The sequence below is a fragment of the Trachemys scripta genome, chromosome 3 (genome assembly GCF_013100865.1).
Source record: "Trachemys scripta elegans isolate TJP31775 chromosome 3, CAS_Tse_1.0, whole genome shotgun sequence".
NCBI classification, from domain to species: Eukaryota; Metazoa; Chordata; order Testudines; family Emydidae; genus Trachemys; species Trachemys scripta.
The window spans coordinates 32495611-32516853 of NC_048300.1; the positions used below are offsets into that span (position 1 = coordinate 32495611).

General features: G+C 44.1%; 1 protein-coding gene across 2 annotated transcripts in view; it reads right to left on the reverse strand.

Annotated features, from left to right (window-relative positions):
* The window catches only part of MSH2 (mutS homolog 2), a 108312-nt gene extending 95873 nt beyond the window's left edge, over positions 1-12439 (reverse strand). The window contains exons 1-4 of one of the 2 annotated variants that reach the window (XM_034764403.1): positions 12190-12439; positions 5378-5532; positions 3900-4178; positions 2238-2384 (exon numbers count right to left, since the gene is read on the reverse strand). In XM_034764403.1, the coding sequence (XP_034620294.1) occupies positions 2238-2384; positions 3900-4178; positions 5378-5532; positions 12190-12418 (810 nt within the window). In that variant the 5' untranslated portion in view covers positions 12419-12439. Of the gene's footprint in view, positions 1-2237; positions 2385-3125; positions 3260-3899; positions 4179-5377; positions 5533-12189 lie in introns of those variants that run through there. The other variant, XM_034764404.1, reaches the window with a different exon arrangement.
* Between the last annotated feature and the right edge of the window lie 8804 nt (positions 12440-21243).

Consider the following 21243-nt stretch of genomic DNA (forward strand, 5'->3'; position numbering starts at 1 on the left):
ATGTCAACTTAAAAAAAAAAGTCAAAAAGCAAACAAAAATTCTGACTATCTGATGAGACTTTAGCCTAAAACAGGAATTCATAATGCCCTCGGAACTTGGGTTACACTCAGGTTCATCAAACCTGTGTTGATTTACAAACTCCAGTAAGTGTGAAGATGAATATGTCTTACGCATTTCCACAGAACTGGTTACCAGGAACCTTAGAAATCACAATACAAAGTATTTTAGTATATAAATACAGCATGGTCTAAATATATGTTCAAAATATTCAGAAACAAAAAAAATTTACATTTGTTATGGTTGTTTGCCATCAAACCATAAAAAAATTAGGAAATAAAAAGTTCAGCATCAAACTTCAGCTACACTTGAGAAGAATGAATGGCAAGTAAGGATAGCCTTTGCATGTGCATCTAGCTTTCGAAAGCCTAGTATCTTGAAGTAGGTAGGTAGGAGATAAAAGGAACAATCCCTGGCTCCCAACTCAAATCCAAATGAGACCAAAGGGAATAGAATATTTGTGAGAAACTGCTTAACATTGCATGTGCTTACACAAGTGTTTAAATCTGCATCTGTTTTCACTGAAGTACTATGGAAGAAGCTGTTACTGCTGCTCCCATGGTACCATCACACATGCTTACTCCCTGAGCCACCCAACGAGAACTACCCTTCTGTGCCTCTTGAGACTGTCCAAGCAGCAGCAGTAACCATACCTTTTCCTAACACATGAACTGTGAACCTAGGAAATCCTCAGTGCCAACAGGCGAAGCGTTCACTGTTCTGTAACAGTAACTCGTAACAGGCCTGACAAACTCACTACACCTAGCACGCCACTTTTATGGTACTTATCCAGAAATGATGTCATGTAAGATTAAATGAAAGCCAGAATCACACACTAAACTTACTGTGAAATGTATGTATAGATATGTAAAAAGGCAGGAGGGTAACAAGGTGACTCAGGGCTGGGGACCCCGAGACCCATCACATCGACTCCATAAAGTCGAAGAAGCCATTAATGGAATAAGAGAACATCACCTCTCCCACTCGTGACCTATTGCAAAAAGTCTAAAACAAATTAAGCAATGCATGCAGGATTTTACGCCCTACCATCCTTACCATTCCGAACCTGCATTATAGTCTATTATGCCTAGCTGTGGCAGGCAAGTTGGCCCTCCCATGAGATTTCTGCCTAGAAAGGTCACTGCACAACTGCCACAGCACAAAAAACACAGGATGTTCTCACATATGCAGAAGTCAGCCATGCAGAAACTGGTCTGGCTGGCCGGTTCCATTTGCTATGACTAACCTAAATGTGTAATTAAAGATTTAGGGAGCATTAAGTCATAAAAATGAGACTTGCAATTAGTTATGAAGGCACAAGGCCTGCAGTCATGCCTATTCCTTCTGGGATTGAATTCCATAGTCTAATTCCAACTCCTGGTGCCCTCTACTGCAATCACAAGCTTCCTCCTATAAAAACGTGACTGCTTCCTTGAGAGTAAGTGTTATGGCAAGTCAACGTGAGAGCACAAGCGCTGTCAGGCAGCTATGCCCAATTCCTTAAAGAGCTTTGAATGTCACATCAGGACCTTAAAATGGGATTCTATTCCATAGGGAACCAATACAGAAAGCATTAATTTAGAGGTCAGATCTCAGACTTTTATGATAAAGTTTCAAACCATAGGAATAAGTACCTAAAACCACTTATAAGCCCATGAAGAAGAGTATGATTCCACAACCACCCTAAGTACAGAAATGTAAAAGCACCATGACAAATTTAAAATTCTTTTTCATTTATGCTTTAGTAGTCCCTAGTAATAGTGGTTTCTCCTTTTAAAAGTGCCTATTAAAGAATCAACTACAAGGTGATGTAGTTTCAGTAGTCAGGGAAAGTGTTAAAAGAATCTTACAGACTTCAAACTTCCCCTCTAAACATTTGACATTACGAAAGCAGTGACACCAGTATAGTGAAATCAAAGTTATACACTATTGCTCTATCTCATTTAAAAGTATTGTTCACATTTTAGTGGTGCTCAAATATGCCAGATATTGGACAAATAGAAAGGCAGTCTGTCCTGAAGAGTTTACAATCTGATTAACAACAAAGTCAGACAAAAGGAAGAAAGGAATACAGTAAAAGCAGAGTGGTCAGTCGACAATTGACAGTGTTCCATTTAAAAAAAAAAAAAATGTGCATTATCAATCACTATTCTATCTGCAGCTGCTACAAGTTACTCACCTGTTTTTCTATCTCTGGTAATGTTGCACTAGTCACTTGCTCTTCCTTTTTTGATTTTAGCAAGCGGTTGAGATCCTGCACAATATCTTTTGTTGTGAATTCAGCCTTTTTTCGGTCTGTAATCATGATTCCTCCTCTTTGAATGATCTGTTGTGTATAAGTTATAAGTCATTTCCAGTTCTCAAGAGAGTGAAAGTGAACTACACAGAGTATTCTCAAAGACAAGTTGTTAATTTGTATTCAATTGTTAGATAGGTTTTTACTTTAAGGGTATGTCTAAATTACGTCTCCGTACAGCCACCGCAGTAATTAAATGACTTTTTACTCCTGAGGGAATTCTGCACCACTGCGCACATGCAGAATTCACATCCCCTGAAGATTTCTTTGCTTCCCCGCAGAGAAATGGCTTTCTGACAGAGAAGCAAAGAGAAGCCGCAAGAGCAGTCACAGGGCTGAGCATGCGAAACTCTGCCCCTCTCACTTGCTATCTTGGTGTGCCTGACTTGGAGGGGCAGGACCCTGGTGCATAGGTGCCAACTCCGTTGGTGCTCCGGGGCTGGAGCACCCACAGGGAAAAATTGGTGAGTGCTATGCACCCACTGGGAGCTCCCCGCCCCACCTCCCTGCCCCAGCTCACCTCTGCCTCCACTCTGCCTCCTCCCCTGAGCACACTGCTGCATCCTGCTTCTCCTCCCTCCCAGCGCTTGCACCACGAAACAGCTTTTTCGCGTGGCAAGCCTGGGAGGGAGGGGGAACGTTGCACACTTGGGGGAGAAGGTGGGGCCAGGGCGGGGATTTGGGGAGGGGTCCAATGGGGCGGGGGGGAGTGGAGTTAGGGCGGGGACTTTGGGGCAGGGGTGGAGTCGGGGCGGGGGCGCGTGCACCTACCTGCACAGAAAAAAAGTTGATGCCTGTGCCCTGGGGTGTTTCTGGGCAGGCCTGGCCCTTCTGCTGCATCAGGGTTCAGTGTAGCCTCATCACCGAGTCAGTGTTGGGGGGGAGGGGGAGGGAGAAGAGGGGAGTAGCCCTGTAGGATCATCTCCCACCTCTGTGCAGCCAGGGGTCTGTGCTCCCCACTGCCATGCTGGAGCCACATTTATTTATTGACAAATAAAATGTGCAGAAATTTTATTTTTTTGCTGCAGAATTCCCTGAGAAGTACAGACTTTTGCATGTCCCTACTACATTCCTTGTGTTAGTGGTGCGTGTCCCCACCAGGAGTGCTTACACCAATTTAACTGTCAGTGTGGGGCAACAGTCCATGTAAGCAACAGTGTCTATACAAACACTGTGTCAACCTAACTATGTCAACCTAAGCACTACACCTCTCACACAGGTGGAATAATTAAATCGGCATAGTGGGCATTACATCAGCAGGAGCAACATTTTAGTGTAGACGCTTAGAATTAGGTTGACGTGAGCTGCCTTGTGTAGACCTAACTCTAGAGTGTAGACCAGGGTTAACAGTATCTTTTGTTAATTAAAACATGCAACGTGCAAGTGATGTGTGTATCATCCAGAATTCCCTCAAGTTAATTTATTAATCCTGTTCATTTCTTAGCCTTTATTGAGCTTCGTTCACAACTTATTTCAGAGCTTTTCCTTCCCATTCTCAATTAATACGAATATAAATCAGTCAGTCCACATATTCAGCTCACTTACATGTCGTAGTTTTCCCATATCTCCAGCAGTCTCTCCTCCTGGTAGCACACATTCCTTAGGTCCAATTTGAACCAGCAGAGCTTCAAGGTTTGAGAATTGATCATTATCTGGAAACTCACAGACACTCAGCTTCCTGAGCGTAGTGTCGACATACCCAACTCCAACTATTCTTTGTCCATCAGCAGTATATAGCTTAACACCCACAACGCCAATGGCAGTCGACATGTCATTATTGCCAAAAAGAATTTCCTCAAACTGGGCAAGGTTACCTGGAGAACCCTGTTTTAGAAAGAAAACTTAGAATAGCGCTACGATTTTTTTCTAATCTCTTGCAGAACAAACATTGTCAAGGTTAGTAGAACAAATTGGGATTTTTTGCATTTCAGTGAAATCAGAGTTCTAAGACATCGCAAACTTTAAAATCAGTCTGAATGGAAATAAAAAGCAAATATGATAATTAACTACATTATAAGTTTGTATCCAATAAAATCCACTCCCAGTGCAATTGGATTCCCAAACTATATTGAAATCTGAAACTGCTTTTAAAATAAGACAACGGGGGTGATGTAATATCTTTTATTAGATCAACTTCAAAAGCTTGTGGCTCTCACTAACAGAATATACACAGAGTTCTTCTTCAGGTCTCAGGTCTTCTTCGGGCTCTGTGTAAGCTCAAAACCTTGCATCTCACCAACAGAAGTTGGTCCAATAAAAGACATTACCTTACCCACCTTGTCTCTCTACTATTTTGGGACCAACACAACTACAACACTGCATTCAAACTAAGAGGTTAATTTGAACTACCTTTCTAGTCTGAAATTATGTTACTCTAATCCATAAGTGTCAAAACACCCAACCTGTATTTGTGGACCACAGGACATTCAGATTCTACACAGTTTTAGCTTTTGATTAAAATAAATTTCCTGTCCTAATGGTTGCAAAGAAAGCCTAAATATGATTAATACAATGTTGTCTTTGGAGTGTGAGGATATAAACATTTTGGAAGATGTAGGGTAGTGATTTTTTGATGCTGTAAAACATATTATATTACTATGTTTGTACATACATGCTTTTTTTTTTTTATTAAAGGCACAAAAGGGACAAATGAAATACACCATGCTCGCAGTACATAAAATAGACAGGGTTCTAACTTTTCAAACTATTAAGACTATACTTGCAGAAAAAAATTATGAATTTAAACCTCTAGCCATACCGAAGTCAGTTGTCCTGAAGCTCCTCTTAGAGCATCATATGGCACACCTGCAGTGCAGGATCCACCCACACTGGAGTAGTGGGGAAATGCTGGGACATACAAAAAGGTGGCTGACACCCCTCCTCTGCCCCCCCCCCCCCCCAAATCATATGGACAATTGGAGGCACTGAAAGCCTGTAAGAAAGTTTGAAATTGGATGAATAGAAGTATAGTAAACATCTGCATTTTTTCCACTTTGATCATATATGGAGATAGAAAATTGTACCTTGTATGCCAAATACCAGTCATTCTCTTTGGTAGATTTACTTCCTGCTTTGTTCTTGTAAATTTCAACTCTGTACTGACGAACCAGAAGTAGATCTCTCAGAAAAGATTCAAAGTTCATTTTACTAAGCACAACACTCTCGAGTTTTTGATTGCCTACAGGAAAAGGAAAAGAATAAAATATTTGTAAAGTAAACATAACTATTGGTTTTCTTACATACATTCTGTAATTGAGAGCTCTGTAAAGGATAAATTTAATAACCTTTAGACTAGAGAATACAGTATTATTTTGACAAGCAAGAAAGAAACAAGCACATAAATTCCAAGAATCAAAATAAAAACGTCTCACTTAATTGTAAAGAATATGTGGATTTCCAAGTGTTAAGAACAGATACAGATTCTGTAGAAAACTTGATTTACCCAGAAAGAAACCAAGTCCATTTCAAAAATTTTCACTAATCTAGAAAATTGATCTACCGGTACTTTTTAGATAGATAGATAGAATGCACATTAACTCAAAAAAACCCGAACATCACCATAAAGCCCACTAGCCTAAGGAAATAATGTGTAGCTGACAACATTCTTGTTTTTACTCTTGTTTAAGACCACCAAATTTGAAGCTTTTCTCTTCTTTTTATGTTGATAGAAATTTATCTTTATTAAGTATAAAGACCCACTTATCATACAAATCTTACAGCTCTAGCAGGATTTTAGATAGTTGAGTTCTGAATGAAGAAAACAAGTAGCCATACAAATGAGTTCCATTGGAATCAGAGGAAATGGAAACATGCACTGTTAAGCTCTCTCTCTGCCAATGCAGGATTGCTCATACTGCATGATGTTTAGTATTTAAAGTAAAACTAAAGCAGACAATTAAAAGATGTTATCATCTGCAGCACACGATGAATGTGTGAATGAAATTTTACATGTAACCTTCATTCAAACAAAAAAAGTGATAGTTTAGGGCATTTTAATACTGTAGCTGATACTCAAGAGTTAAGTTTTGGTTGAGTTTAAACCTGGAACTAAGGAAGAATATAAATGCATGCATGCAAATCTTATGGATTTGAATCTTTATAAGCTTTAGAATTTGTAATACGCTGTCAAGCTCAATAAGTCTTCACAGTGCAAATGGAAAAAGGTCAAAGTTTAGCCATGTATTACAGAACAATGTTTTCCCTCTTGATACAAATGAGGGAAAAATTACTAACACTATTGTGACTGTGTCATTCAGATTTATTTTACTAAATGTGAATTAGTAACATTACACTGTACTTAAAGCAATTCCTGATCAAACACAATACTAAGGCCTTGTCTACAATGCAGAGTTTCATCGGCAAAAGGCAGCTTTTGGCAATGAAACAGTAGAGGTTTACACACTGCAATGCCACTTTCGGTGACAAAATATAACCACCTCGACAAGAGTCATAGGGCTTTTTACACAAAAGTTGCATCACCAAAATGCCTGTATAGACACCGCACTTTATTTTATCGCTGTAATTGGCCTCCAGAAGGTGTCCCACAATGACCATCCTGACTATCCTGGTCAGCAGTCAACTCTGCTGCCCTACAGCCAGGTAAGCAACTGTTCGCCCCTCCTCCTTTAAAGCCCCGGGAATTTTTGAAATTCAACTTCCTATTTGCTCAGCATGGAGAGCTCACATTGCATCTTCCCAGCTGATCTTGTTCCATACAGCAAATGCTCTCCCACTTGGACCAATGCGGAGCTGCTGGATCTGCTCAGTATTTGAAGAGAGGAGGCTGTGCAGTCCCAACTGTGCTCTAGCCATAGGAATTTCAATACCTACGGGCAAATTTCATGAAGCTGGGGCAAAAAGAGCTATGATTGGGACATGCTGCAGAGTAGAGCAAAGATCAAGGAGCTGAGGCACACATACCAGAAGGCAAGGGAGGCAAATCCCTGCTCTGGGGCTGCGCCCCAGACCTGCCATTTTTATAAGGAGTTGGAAGCTATCTTCAGTGGTGACCCCACCTCCACCACCAATAGCCCCATGGATGAGAGGAGACCCTGGTAAGTGGTTTTGCTTTGTGAAGTGCAGAGGTGAGTTGAGGGCATAGAAATGTACAGGCCTGGCTGTGTTTCTATGTGCTGGACATTTTTCCTGTGCAGCTAAGCAGTATGGCAGAACAGGGTGTTGATGCACACCAAGATTTCAGGGAATCCTCCAGAGAGATCTCTAGGAAACTTTCCTGGACATACTCGCCAATCCTCTGCCAAAGGTTCCTTGGCAGAGCTACTTTGTTCCTTTTCCCATTGAAGGAAACTTTCCCGCATCATTGTGCGATCACTTGCACAGGGCCAAAGCAGCACACAGGCGAGCGGCATAGGGACCGGGACGGAAGCCGCAAGCGTGTAGTAGATGTACCCTTGCTTCCTCTCAGGAGTGAGATATCTGCTACCATGACCCTCCGTCTGTAGAAAAGGGTGTGAAATTTAGAATACTGTCCGTAGTCGACTGTACCACGACCCTTTCATATTGATTTTCTCCTGATTTAGAATGCCCCTCGCCCTGGGGTAAACTCACCATGCTTGGAGTGTTCGCCAGCATGTGTGCTCATCAAGGGTCAGTGAGAAAGTGATTTGTGTGTTAATAGAGGTGTATTTTACTGTACTGTTTCAAGGCTGTGTGTGTACTTAATCATGCTTCTGTGTATTGTTCCTTGTGCTTCTGCAGATGTGGCCTTCCAAGGCACCCTCTACACACGGGCGGAGCACCTCAGCCAGATAAGAAAGGGCCCAAGATGGAGCAAAGAAGAGACGTTCCAGGAGGTCATTCAATGCTCAGATGCAGAAAACAGAACACAGGCAGTGGAGGGAAATCGAAAGGCAGGACAGAGAAGAATATGAGGCTTACAATAGGGATGCAATGGAGAGGATGATAAAACTCATGGAGAAGCAAACCAAGACGCTACAGTCCTTCATAATGCTCCAAACTGAGCAGATGCTTGCCTGCCCTCCCCGTCAGCATATTCAGAACTCTTTCCTATGCCTTCCCCAAACTCCACCCGTGAATTCCTTTCTGCTGTCTGGGACTTCTTACTTTCCCACTCACTCCACCCCCACTGACATCTTTTCTAATGGTAGTTGGACTTATGCACAGCTCTGAAAGTCGGCCCTCCTCTGATACCTCCACTCGCCCCAGCAATTGTGGGTGGTGCTGTATTTTTTTCTGCAATAAAAGCAAAGTTTTTTGAAGAAGAACTCTGTTTCCTGCAAATTGTGGTAACACATGGCAGCAACAAATAAATAAGCAGTTAAATCATTAGCTTACACTGAATCGTAGGCCACAAAAAATCACAAGTGCTTCCTTGCAAAACTCTATTTCATTAAGCATTGTAGTCCAGAGCATAGCAACACACATTACTGATTCTCATCTTCAAAGTGTTGCCTCAAAGCCTCTCTGATTCGAATTTCCTCCTGTTGTGAGCCCTTCTAATAGCCCTGGTATCTGGCTGCTCAAAAGCAGCAGTCAGGCATTCTCCCTCAGCAGTCCACCCCGAGCAAACTTTTCCCCCTTTCCTTCACAAATATTGTGCAACGTGCAACACGCAGCTACGATCATGGAAATATCCTCATTGAGGGCTAACTTGCCATAAAGGCATCACTGGCGCACCTTTAATCTGCCAAACACACATTCCCCGGCCACCCTGCAGCTACTGAACCTATTGTTGAATTGCTCCTTATTGCTATTTAGGTTTCCCGTGCAAGGCTTCATGAGCCATGGCATTAAGGGGTATGCCAGGTCTCCCAGAATCACTGTGGGCATTTCAACATCTCCTACTGTAATCTTCTGGTCTGGAAAGAAAGCCCCGCTTGCAACTTTCTGTACAGGCCGATGTTCCCAAAGATATGTGCTTCATGCACCTTTCTAAATCACCCCGTATTGACGTCAGTGAAACGCCCTGTGGTGATCCACAAGCGCCTACAACACCATGGAGAAGTACCCCTTACTATTGATGTAAACTGTTGCAAGGTTGTCCGAAATTGGAATGCCAAAATTGGAATGTGTGTCTCATCTATCGCTCCTCCACAGTTAGGGAAACCCATTTCTGCAAAGCCATCTACTATTTTACGTGCCAATAGTCGTGGTCCTTCGTAGCAGGATGCTATTAATGGCCTTGCACACTTGTGTTACCAAAGCCTCAAAGGTTGACTTCCCAACTCCAAATTGATTTGCGACCAACTGGTAGCAGTCTGGAGTCGTTAACTTCCACACTGCCGTCACCATTGGTTTATGCACTGAGAGAGCACCTCTCATTTGGGGGGTGTCCCTGCGCCACAGGGCTGCGGCCAGCTCAGCACACAATTCCAGGAAGGCGGCTTTCCTCATCCAAAAGTTCTGCAGACACTGCTCGTCATCCCAGATCTGCATAACGATGCAATCCCACCACTCAGTGCTAGGTTCCCGTGCCCAAAAACGACAGTCCACCTTGTTCAGCGGTTCCATGAATGATAAAAGTTATCTGGTATTGCTTCTATCCATGGCGCACAGCAGGTCAGGCAACTGTGAATCCTGCTGAGATCGGAACGTCACGATTAACTACACGGCCATTCACAATGTGCTACTGATAGCTAGAAGAGCATTTGATAGCAGTGCGGGATCCATCCTTTAAGACAGATGGTGTGGCGAGTAGAAAACAAGGGACACTGAAAAATGCCTTGAGCCAAAGACAGAAGCACATGGAATGCTGGGATGGAAAGCAATGCATTATGGGACACTGAGCCCAGACTCATGATGTGCTGCGATCCACTCCGCCTTCCCATAAGACCTAGCGGCAGAAGGCAGAGAGCTGAACTATGGGATAGCTACCCATAGTGCATTACTCTCACTGTCGATGCTATTGCCCCAAGTGTGGATGCACTCTGCTGACAGAGGAAGACAGTGTGGACATGCAACAAGAATTTTCTTTTAGCATGTTTTTGATCGTCAACCAAACTTTCAGCGAAAAAACTCTGTCAGTGTAGACATGGCCTAAGTTTGCCTCTCACACTGAAGTATTTTTCTGGATATCATTTTCTCTGGGCTTATCTAGATGCTCACAGTGTAAGTAAAACAAGGAGGGAACAGAAAAAATGTATGCACTATATAATTAACATGCTAAATTCATTGCTGCAAGGCATTACTTGGCAAACAGCCTAATGCAATTCACAAAAGGGAATTCACAGTTACAGCAACTAGAGATGACAGTACCTGGACTGCCTATGCCTCAAAGCATGTTGGTTAGTTATTACCACGTGGGGGAGAAGGGGCATTAAAAATATTGCCAATCATGGTGTAACACTGCACTATACCATCTGGCACCACGTCCCTGCAGCCCCTGAGGGAAGACGGGCGGGGAGGGTGTAGAGGGCTCTGTGTGCTGCCCTCACCTGCAGGCACCGCCCCCACCCCCCCAGCTCCCATTGTTCAAGAACGGGGAACCGCAGCCAATGGGAGCTTCAGGGGAGGTACCCACAGGCGAAGGCAGTGCGCAGAACCCTCTCCCCCCCCAGGGGCCGCAGGGATGTGGTGTTGGCCCTGACCCTCCCCCCAGGGCCACAGGGACGTGGTACCGGCCGCTTCCGGGAGTGGCGCAGTTCGGGGCCAGGGCAGGCAGGGAGCCTGTCTTAGCCCCGCTGCCACCCTGGTGCCACTCCAGGTAAACAGGGCCAGAGCCTGCACCCCGGACCCTTCCTGCACCCCAACTCCCTGCCGCACCCCTCCTGCACTCCAGCCCCCAGCTGTACTCCTCCTGCACCTCAACCCCCACCCCCTGCCCTGAGCCTCTTCCTGCACTCCACACCCCCTCCTGCACCCCACCCCCTGCCCTGCACTCCCTCCCACACCCCAGCCCTACAGTCATGGCCCTACATGCAATTTCCCCATCCAGATGTGGCCCTCAAACCAAAAAGTTTGCCCACCCCTGCATTACACAATTGGCTGGATACATTAGGAACCATTTAATTCCAAGTGTCCTATCACTCTAGGATTACGGGAAAGGCAAAGAGGAGTGCTTATGTGAATTTACGACAAAGTTTTCTTGCTTGGGTATCTAAAGTTATACATCTAAAGCAGTGGTAGCCAATCTTCTTAGCTTGGAGCCAAACATTTTATTTTTATTTCAAATCTGTTGTAATGATTGTTTAGTCCCCAATACTGACACAGCAAAAATTTATAGTCCTGTTGAAGCTTCCTAAATAGTTAAAAAGGCATACATAACATAACTGAGGTCACACTTTCTGCTCAGTCACATACAGCGAGTCCCTCAAATTTCAACCATGACCCACAATCCTATGCACCAGCAGCAGGCATGTTCAAATCTGGGGCCTTGACAGCTAATCAGAAGGTTCTGGAGCACATTTAAGAGCCAAAAGCAAACCCACACCAGACGAGAAGAGGGGCAGGTTCACTTAATCAGCGAGGTGCAGGGAGGGAAGCAAAGTGCTACTGTAACAAAATAACGATAACAAATGGGTATGTAGAAGTTGTGCGGCCAGCAGAGAACGGCTCAGGACTGACCTGGGGGCAAGTGGTCAAAGCATTAGGCAGGACGCCCATCCCACGTCCTTTCACAGTTACCCTGTGAGCAGCGCCTACAGGGGAGACTCTACTGCTGAGCCCAGCACATCCTAACCTACAACTACAGTCACACACAAGACCCGTGTCCCCAAGCACAGGGACACCCACCCTGCGCCCCGGCCCTTGGCCTAACCCCCCCGAGATTCCCCCCAGATCGGCTATCGCCCCGGCCCGGACAGGCCCGCACACCGCCGCCATGCCGGGCCCCCGCCGCCGGACCCCGCGCCAGTACCTGGGCCCCCCGCCAGTAGCCGGATAACGCCGCGGGTGCGGAAGAGCTCGCGGGCGGCCAGCTGCGCGTCCCCGCCATGCACCGTATAGTGCTCGCCGCGCTCGAAGAAGCGCACGGTGGTGTCGGGCTTGTCGGGCAGCGCCAGGACCGCGCGCACGAACCCGCCCTCGGCGCTCGAGCCCTCCGGCCACAGCGACTCCCCCGCAGGGACAGGCGCCGCCGACGCCATGCTGCAATCTCCCGCCACCGCCAGCGCTAGCGCCGCCCCCAGTCAGCGCACGGCTCCGCCAATCACCGCGCGGCCGGCAATCACGTCGCCCGCGTGCCGCGTTCTATCCCCGCCCCTATCCTGATGTGGGTGGAGCTTCTGCTGATCCCTGTGCTACGGCCGCTCTGCGATCAAAGGGCACGAGCCCCCGCCTGCTCCGTGTTATACTGCGGCCACCGCTGGGGGCGGAGCTGTCTCCCGCCTGGAGGGTTTTGCTGTGTCCTAACGTGGGGGAGCCGCTCGGGGCGGGGCGCTATGGTTGGCCCTGCTTCCCAGCCTGATTATCACCGATTCCTCGTCCCGCCGGGGTATCCCTGGCCCTGCTGCCATAGAACCGCCTTCTCGCCAAGTGTTGCCCAGCCCCAGCAAGCCGAGAGTTCACGTTTGTGCCCAGGAGATCCTTCCGTGCATGGCACCCCCACCTCCTGAGCCTCTGGAGACCTCAGGTCAACTTCACTGGCTGGGTGGGGAACCCATATTGCCAAGCCCAAGCATTCAAAAATCAAGAAAGTTTTTTAATAATAATCGCTGTTACGGTCTTTTAATTTGACTTTTGTGCGGGGGGGGCAGGGCTTTTTTTCAAGTTTAGCACCACAATGAGAAACTTTCATTTATTATCAATGAAAACTTCCCGTGACTCTCAGGAGCTGGAGTTTTTTAAGATGCTTAGTACTCCAAGACTGGCTGCAAAAATCACAAGAGTTGGCAACAGAAAGGAATGTCTGCGGCAAAACAACCAACAGCAGCAAAAGCTAACATGGCCATAGCCAGTATCACCATGCTGCAGATGTGCCAGGTGATGGGAGTACCAGTACATGCTGCATTGATCTTGAATCAGAATTGAGAGCAATCATAAGCTCATGCTGAAGTATATTCTGTTTTTTATATCTAAACCAATGACCCATATCCTTTAGCAATAGGGTGTACTTTGTTCACATTACAACCAGGGCCGGCTCCAGGGTTTTGGCCGCTCCAAGCAGCCAAAAAAAAAAAGCCCTGATCGCGATCTGCGGCGGCAATTCAGCGGGAGGTCCTTCGCTCCGAGCGGGAGTGAGGGACCGTCCGCCAAATTGCCGCCGAATAGCTGGATGTGCTGCCCCACTCCGGAGTGGCTGCCCCAAGCACCTGCTTGCCAGGCTGGTGCCTGGAGCCGGCCCTGATTACAACAGTAACCATGCATAGGGTCATACTCATACCCTGTGTACATTATGTGTACATAATTTTATACAGGGTGTAAGTTTGCATCATAAATAAACTAATACAGATGCTGTTTTGTAAAAGTAAGCTTTGTCTTCTATTTCTTCAAACATATGTGGTCACCTATCCACTCAGTGATGCACCTTTGTAAGACAGGCACCTTGTCCCTCTAGGGCAGTGGTTTTCAAATGTTTTTTCTGGCGACCCAGTTAAAGGAAATTGTTGATGCCCGTGACCCAATGGAGCTGGGGATGAGGGGTGTGGGAGGGGCTAAGGGTGGGGCAGAGGGTTTAGGTGAGGGCTGCGGGATGGGGCCAGGAATGGGAGATTCAGGGTGTAGGAGGGAGCTTAGGACAGGGGGTTGGAGTCCAGGAGGGGATCAGGGCTCTGGGCTGGGAGTGCAGGTTCTGGGGTGGGGCCAAGGATGAGGGGTTTGGCGGGGCTGGGGCAGGGAATTGGGGCTTACCTCGGGTGGCTCCTGGTCAGTGGCACAGCGGGGGTGGTTAGGCACGCTTCCTGCCTCTCTTGGCACCACTGACCGGAAGCGGCCAGCAGCAAGTCCAGCTCCTAGGCAGAGGTGCGCAAGTGGCTCCACGTGGCTCTCACCTGCAGGCACCGCTTCCCCCTCACCCCCAGCTCCCATTGGCCAGGAGGGTGGAGCTGGTGCTCGGGGCAGGGGCGGCGCATGGAGCCTCATGGCCACTCTGCCTAGGAGCCAGACCTGCTGCTGACAGCTTCCAGGAGCACAGCGTGGTGTCGGAACAGGTAGGAGCTAGCCTGCCTTAGCTGGGCAGCACCGCTGATGGGACTTTTAATGACCCAGTGCCTTACATTCCGTGACCCAGTAATGGGTCACGACCCGCAGTTTGAAAACCACTGCTCTAGGGAATTGTCAGTACGGGCAAAATAAACATCACCCATTAACCTGCGCCAAATGAATTGCTAGCACTGATTTTATTCTCTTAGACATGATTTTTTTTATGTCAAGCAATCTAGAGTCCAGTACTGCTGCAGGGTGTGGTGATCAGAGTCCACTATGTGTAGAAACAGGAATAGATAAATCATGGCTCACAATGAAAGCTACTCATTCATTTTACCAAGCTCACCATGCCACAAAAAATCCTAATGCATATGATCTGAAAGGTTTCTCTCTTATGTTGTGTCTGTGAGGAAGACAATTAGGGAAGAGGCCTTAATACAATTTAGATGACTTCTAAAGAACACATTTGTTTGTCTTTGGAAGACAGCATTTTGTATGCACCATATTTTCAAAGTTCTTTTCCCCCAGTGGCTGCCCTGACTGTCAGGCCTGTTTCTCCACCAGCAAAGCTCCCGTCACACAGAGAGACAGAGCTCTGTCCTGTTGCCTCACCAGTCAAACCGGAACTAATACTATTTCTTCAGTTTTGTGGCATAACAGACTCATTTCTGAGTCTATGACCACCAGCCACTGTACTTCATATCTTGTTCATAACTTGCACCGGTCTTCGTAAAAAATTGCAGAAGAGCTTTTTATATTGGGCCGCATTTTCCTTGTATTCTTGGTAAATGTTGCAAGGAAAATGTTGTTACTTTAAGACCTCTGAGTTTTCTATAGAAACACCTCCTTTCAGTGGTACAGGCTGTAAAGTCACAAAGGATATGATCTATCATTTCCAAGCTATACCCATATTCCCTTCTAAGATGTCTGTCACTGTCACACTGTGTGACCTTGGACAAGTGGCTTCATCTTTCTGACTCAGATTCCCAAATCTGTACAATGGGGATAATATTACTTATCCATCTATCTCACAGGGAGTTGTGAGGAATAAGTAGCAATATACCATACCATACTTTAAATGTGTGACACATTATATATATGCTATGTATTATTATTACTGGAAAGGAAAGAGGTTGGGTCTCTTTCTACAAGAGCATACAGATACATTCTAAATGCAAGAACGAATGTTAGGGGAAAGTAGGGCTGTCAAGCGATTAAAAAATTTTAATGCAGGATTAATCGCACTGTTAAACAATAATAGAATACCATTTATTTAAATAGTTTGGGGTATTTTCTACATTTTCAAATATATTGATTTCAATTACAACACAATACAACATGTACAGTGCTCATTTTATATTATTATTTTTATTACAAATATTTGCACTGTAAAAATACAGCATTATCTCCCCTAAAAGTAAACAAACTTGTTCGTCTGAGCGATTGGCTGAACAAGAAGTAGGACTGAGTGGACTTTAAGGATCTAAAGTTTTATATTGTTTTATTTTTAGTACAGTTATATAACAAATAAAATCTACATTTGTTAGTTGCACTTTCATGATAAAGAGATTGCACTATCATACTTGTATAAGCTGAACTGAAAAATGCTATTTCTTTTGTTTATAATTTTACAGTGCAAATATATGTAATAAAAATAATAATATCAAGTGAGCACTGTACACTTTGTATTCTGTATTGTAATTGAAATCAATGTATTTGAAAATGTAGAAAAACATCCACAAATATTTAATACATTTTAATTGGTATTCTATTGTTTAACATTGCAAATAAATGTGCGATTAATCACGATTAATTTTTTTTTAGTTAATCACGAGTTAACTGCAATTAATCAACAGCCCTAGTGAAAAGTTATGGTTGAAAATTAAGCACACAAAATTTAATAAATTTAAATATTAAGGTTCCTACATCCATCTTAGATTAGTACATCCTATTCATCAAAAAATACAACAGATATGTTAAAACAGTGTTATTTAGGTTGCAAAGGCAAGCCCTCAAAAGTAATGAAGTTTACAGTTGCCCATGCAACTTAATTTGGCCCTCTTGTGCATATACATTATGATGTAGTCTTTAATTAAATTGATCACAAGCTATTTTTTCCATAGGACCCCTGCCTCCTGCAATGCACACATCAGATGCACTAGAGGCAGAGTTAATGTTGCACAAGCAACCATAAGTCTGTCATTTGTTAATTCTGGAGGGCTTGACTTCATAAGCTGAATAACTCTCCTTTAATATAATTCCTTTGTATGTAATTATGATACGCAAACATGCACATTTAACGTAAACAGGAAAGCCACCTCGGCTGGATTTTGAAAGTACAAATGGGGCAAGCAAAAAAACCATGCCTAAGAGCAGGCATGGGAGTATAGTAGCTGTGACTTAGAGGCCCTTTTATGGTTCACTATTCTGTATCCGCAGCTCATCAGGCCTGCCATAGTCATTACACCTCACACACTGGTGTCATGATATTTATTTAAAAGGTGACGTAATATATTGTTTGAAATCTAATAACACACTGGTCATTTATGTGACTGTGAAATATTTGTAACAACTCTGTAGGTGAAATTATGGATCCCTTCTGATATTATGACCTGAAGACTGTAACAAAAAAGGTTTCTTCTATATAAAGAGGAAAGAAAATATGGTGGCAAATGCCCTGTTCAGGAAAGAGGGCTGTGACTTGTTGCCTCTGGGTCAGCCAGTGGCTTATCATCCTACAGCTCTGTAAGCCCCTAGCCCCCAGGAGAGAGGGATGCTCAATTAAGAAACTGTTAAGTACACTGGTGATGATGCAGTTATGAGCTGACTTCACTTTTTGCTTGGGAACATTTCTGGACTAAGCCCCTATTGCCCTTCTAAGGGGTTAAGACTGTAAGAGTGCTCGGTGGGCACAGGGAACAGAAACTTTCTCCACCCACTGCTGGGGAGACTTGCAGCCACTTCAGGACACTGAAAAAGTCCATCAGGGGCACTACTCCAGCCATGCCATTACAAAATTGTTGGAGAATGCAGGTGACAACCTACTCTCTGGGCAACGTCATGATCTACAGTCAGAGCTGGGAAGACTACCTAGAACATGTAAGTGCTGTACTACAACCCCTCAAGGTGGTCAGTCTGAGAGTGAACCCTGCTAAATATCACCTTGGCAAGAATGAGACTACCTACCTCAGGTACACACTGTAAAAAGACAAGATGCAAACCGTGGTGGATAAGGTCCAGGCCCTCCAGATGTGCTCCGTGCCCAATTCAAAGAAACAGGTAAGCCACTTCTTAGGACTGGCAGGATACTACCAACGGCTTATTCCCAGATTTTTGACAATTATAGCCCCTGTTATAGCCTTAACAATAATAGCCTAAAGAAGATCAAGTAGAAAAAAGCTTGTGACGAGGCCTTTCAAACCCTTAAGGCCCACCTCTGCCAAGAGCCAGTCTTGTAGAACCCTGAATTCACGAGAGAATTCCTGCTACAGTCTGATGCCTCTGATGTGGGATTAGAAACCATTTTATTCCAGGTGGTGGAAGGAAATGAACATCTTATCCTCTACCTTTGTTGAAAGTTATTTCCAAGGGAGAAGGTTCATCCTGTAATTTAAAAAAGAGAGGCATTGGCAGTGAAATGGGACTATGTTTTGGGTGGTCATGTCACCTTAGTCACCAACCATACCCCACTATGTTGGCTCTACCGCATGAAGAAAACCAACCTCCTAATTATGAGGTGGTACCTGTCCCTCTAGTCCTTCTCCTGGTGCATCCATCACATGGCTGGAAGAACCCACCTGAATGCTGATTTTTTTTTCATGAGGTGGGGAAGAACCAATGTGAGAGGGGCATACCACAAATGGTGTTGTGGGGGGATGTGTGATGGAGCAGGGAGGTCTCACACCAACAGAGGAGATGTTGAAGAGAGCCTTTGGGCCCCGTTAGCCCCACACTGCTATACCTGCAGCCAATGACAAGCCTAGAGGCGGAATGAAAGGAGAGAACCTGGCTCAATTCAGGGCTGATACCTAAGGACTGGAAACATGCAATTACTGTCCCAGTGATAAAACGGAATAAGTTGTGCTCAAGACTTGAGGCATACAGAACAATTTCCATCACAGCATGTTTAGGTAAAACCATGGAAAGATTGGTAATGGAGAGATTATTAGAGCACCTAGCAAGAAATAGGTTCAGAGATGGAACACAGAGTGGGTTCAGAAGAGAGAGGAGTGCAATTGTCCACATTGTAAGGAAAGAGATAGAAGCACAAAAAAATGCACGAGAACCAAAGAATTCATTATAGTAATCTTCCTGGCCATAGAAAAAACCTATGATGCGATATAGAGAGAGGGACTACTTCATAAAGTGGCATCCGTGGCTATTATAGGAAAAATGCACAGATAGATAAGGGACTTCTTAAACAAAAGAACTATACAAATCCAAATAAGGAAAGCTTTTTCCAATGTATATTCAGCTGCAAATGGAACTCCACAAAGAAGTGTAATTAGCCCAACCTTCTTTAACATCATAATAAATTATCTCCCTAAGGAGATGAGTATAGGAATAGTGATCACACTATTTGTTGCTGACTGTGCCATAAAGCACCGCCAAAAGAATCACTGATGCAGTTAAGAGAAGTGCGGAATCGGGAAACAGGTGGGGTTTCAAATTCTCTATAGACAAACCTAAGGGAATGATCTTCACAACAAGGACAACCCAAAAAGATGCAAAGTTATATCTATACAACCTATAGTTCTATGAATATAGTGAAAAATTACAAATTCTTTGGTGTGATATATGATATCAGACTCAGCTGAAAATATTAAAGCTAAGTGCAAAGGTAGAAGTAACTTACTTAAAAGTATCTCTGGAACATCCTAGGGAGTGGATAAGAAAATGGTGGTAATGCTACAGAGTGCTAATTATACTAATTATTGACTCGTATGGATGCCAGACCTTTGGGTCAGCAGTCAGCATAAATCTGAAAAAACTAGACCATATCCAAGCACAGGCATTGTGTATTGCATGTGGTGCCTTCATTACTTCACCTCTGTGTGTACTACAGATAGTCAGTGAAATACCTATCACACTTAGAATGAAACCCCTAGACTTAACCTTTTGGGCCAAAGTACTAGTTAATAGTGAATTTGACAACATAAAGCTAATATGTAATGATTGTTAGGAACTACATGGAGGTTGGGTAGAATAAAAAATCAAAATTCCTAATGTAAGCAGGGTATAGAAGTGGATAAAGGATCTTAATGAAAAGAAAGGATTAAAAGAGACCAAAATCTATAGCTATGGGAAAATACTCTATCACTGGAAAACCATTCCCCCTGAGATAGACATGCAATTATATTATGAAATAAATAAAAGGAGAAGACCGATTAATATGCAAGATATAGCAAATCAATATATTTGTGATAAGTGGAGACACTGTTGCCAAATACAAGTCTGTCTCATCTTACGCTGGGGTTACGTTCCGCGGTCAGCGCGTAAAGCGAAAACCACATATAGTCAAAATTACATTGAGAGTAATGGCGGGTGGAATCGCCTGCACTACAGGAACAGTGTTTAAATTGTTATTTTTCTCTTTTGTTTTTTTGTTTGTTTTGTTTTTGCCGACCTCGTAAAGCTGAATTCGCGCATGTTAAATGCGCATAAGATGCGACAGACCTGTATATGCAGATGGCTCTAAAGAGGAAGGAACAGAAAGATTGGCAAAAGGTTCCCGTGTGCCCTCACTGTGACTCATAAAGCTAGCTAACTCTATCCACCTTTACCGCTGAGCTAACAGGAATTATGCTAGCACTAAATTGGGCTTTAGATGTATGGCCAGCTGTCACCATCCTGTCTGATTCCTTATCAGGGCTGTAGGCAATTTACAGTGCCTGCCAGCAGAAGTGATATTTTTAATGAAATATTACTGCTAACAACCAAACTGGCACAATTAAATATAGCCATAATCATAGCATGGATCCCAGCACACATAGGGATAACAGGCAATGAATTGGTGGACAAACAGGTTAAAAAATAGTATTAACCATGAATAAGTTGTCCTAGGAATCCCTGTAAGAAAACTAGAATTTAAACACCTAATCAAAAATGAGCTAAGGAAGGAATGTCAAGAACTCTAGGCAAATTAATCGAAGGGCAAAAATTTCCGAGAAGTATGCCCAACATTTGAAAATGTTGATATAATCCAAGGCCCTGAGAGGAAGAGTGAAGTGGCTTTATTTAGAATTCTAAATGGATTAATTAGTAGTTCATTTCTAATTAACAAATATAAAATGGATTATGTGTAATATGTAAGGTCCAGGAAATGATAGATCATATCCTTTGGGACTGTACAGACTGTACCACTGAAAGGAAGCGTTTCTATAGAAAACTCAGAGGTCTTGAAGTAACAACATTTTCCTTGCAACATTTATCAAGAATACAAGGAAAATGTGGCCCAATATAAAAAGCTCTTCTGCAATTTTTTAAGAGTACTGGTGCAAGTCATGAACAAGATATGAAGTACAGTGGCTGGTGGTCATAGACTCAGAAATGAGTCTGTTATGCCACAAAACCCAAGAAATAGTATTAGTTCCGGTTTGACTGGTGAGGCAACAGGACAGAGCTCTGTCTCTCTGTGTGAAGGGAGCTTTGCTGGTGGAGAAACAGGCCTGACAGTCAGGGCAGCCACTGGGGGAGAAGAACTTAGCCCCCAGGAGAGAGCGACTGTTTTGGACACTGGGGATGACCCCAGTAGTGAGTTGACTTTACTTTTTGCTTGGGAACATTTGGGGCTAAGCTCCTCCAGCCCGCCAAAGGGGCTAAGACTGTA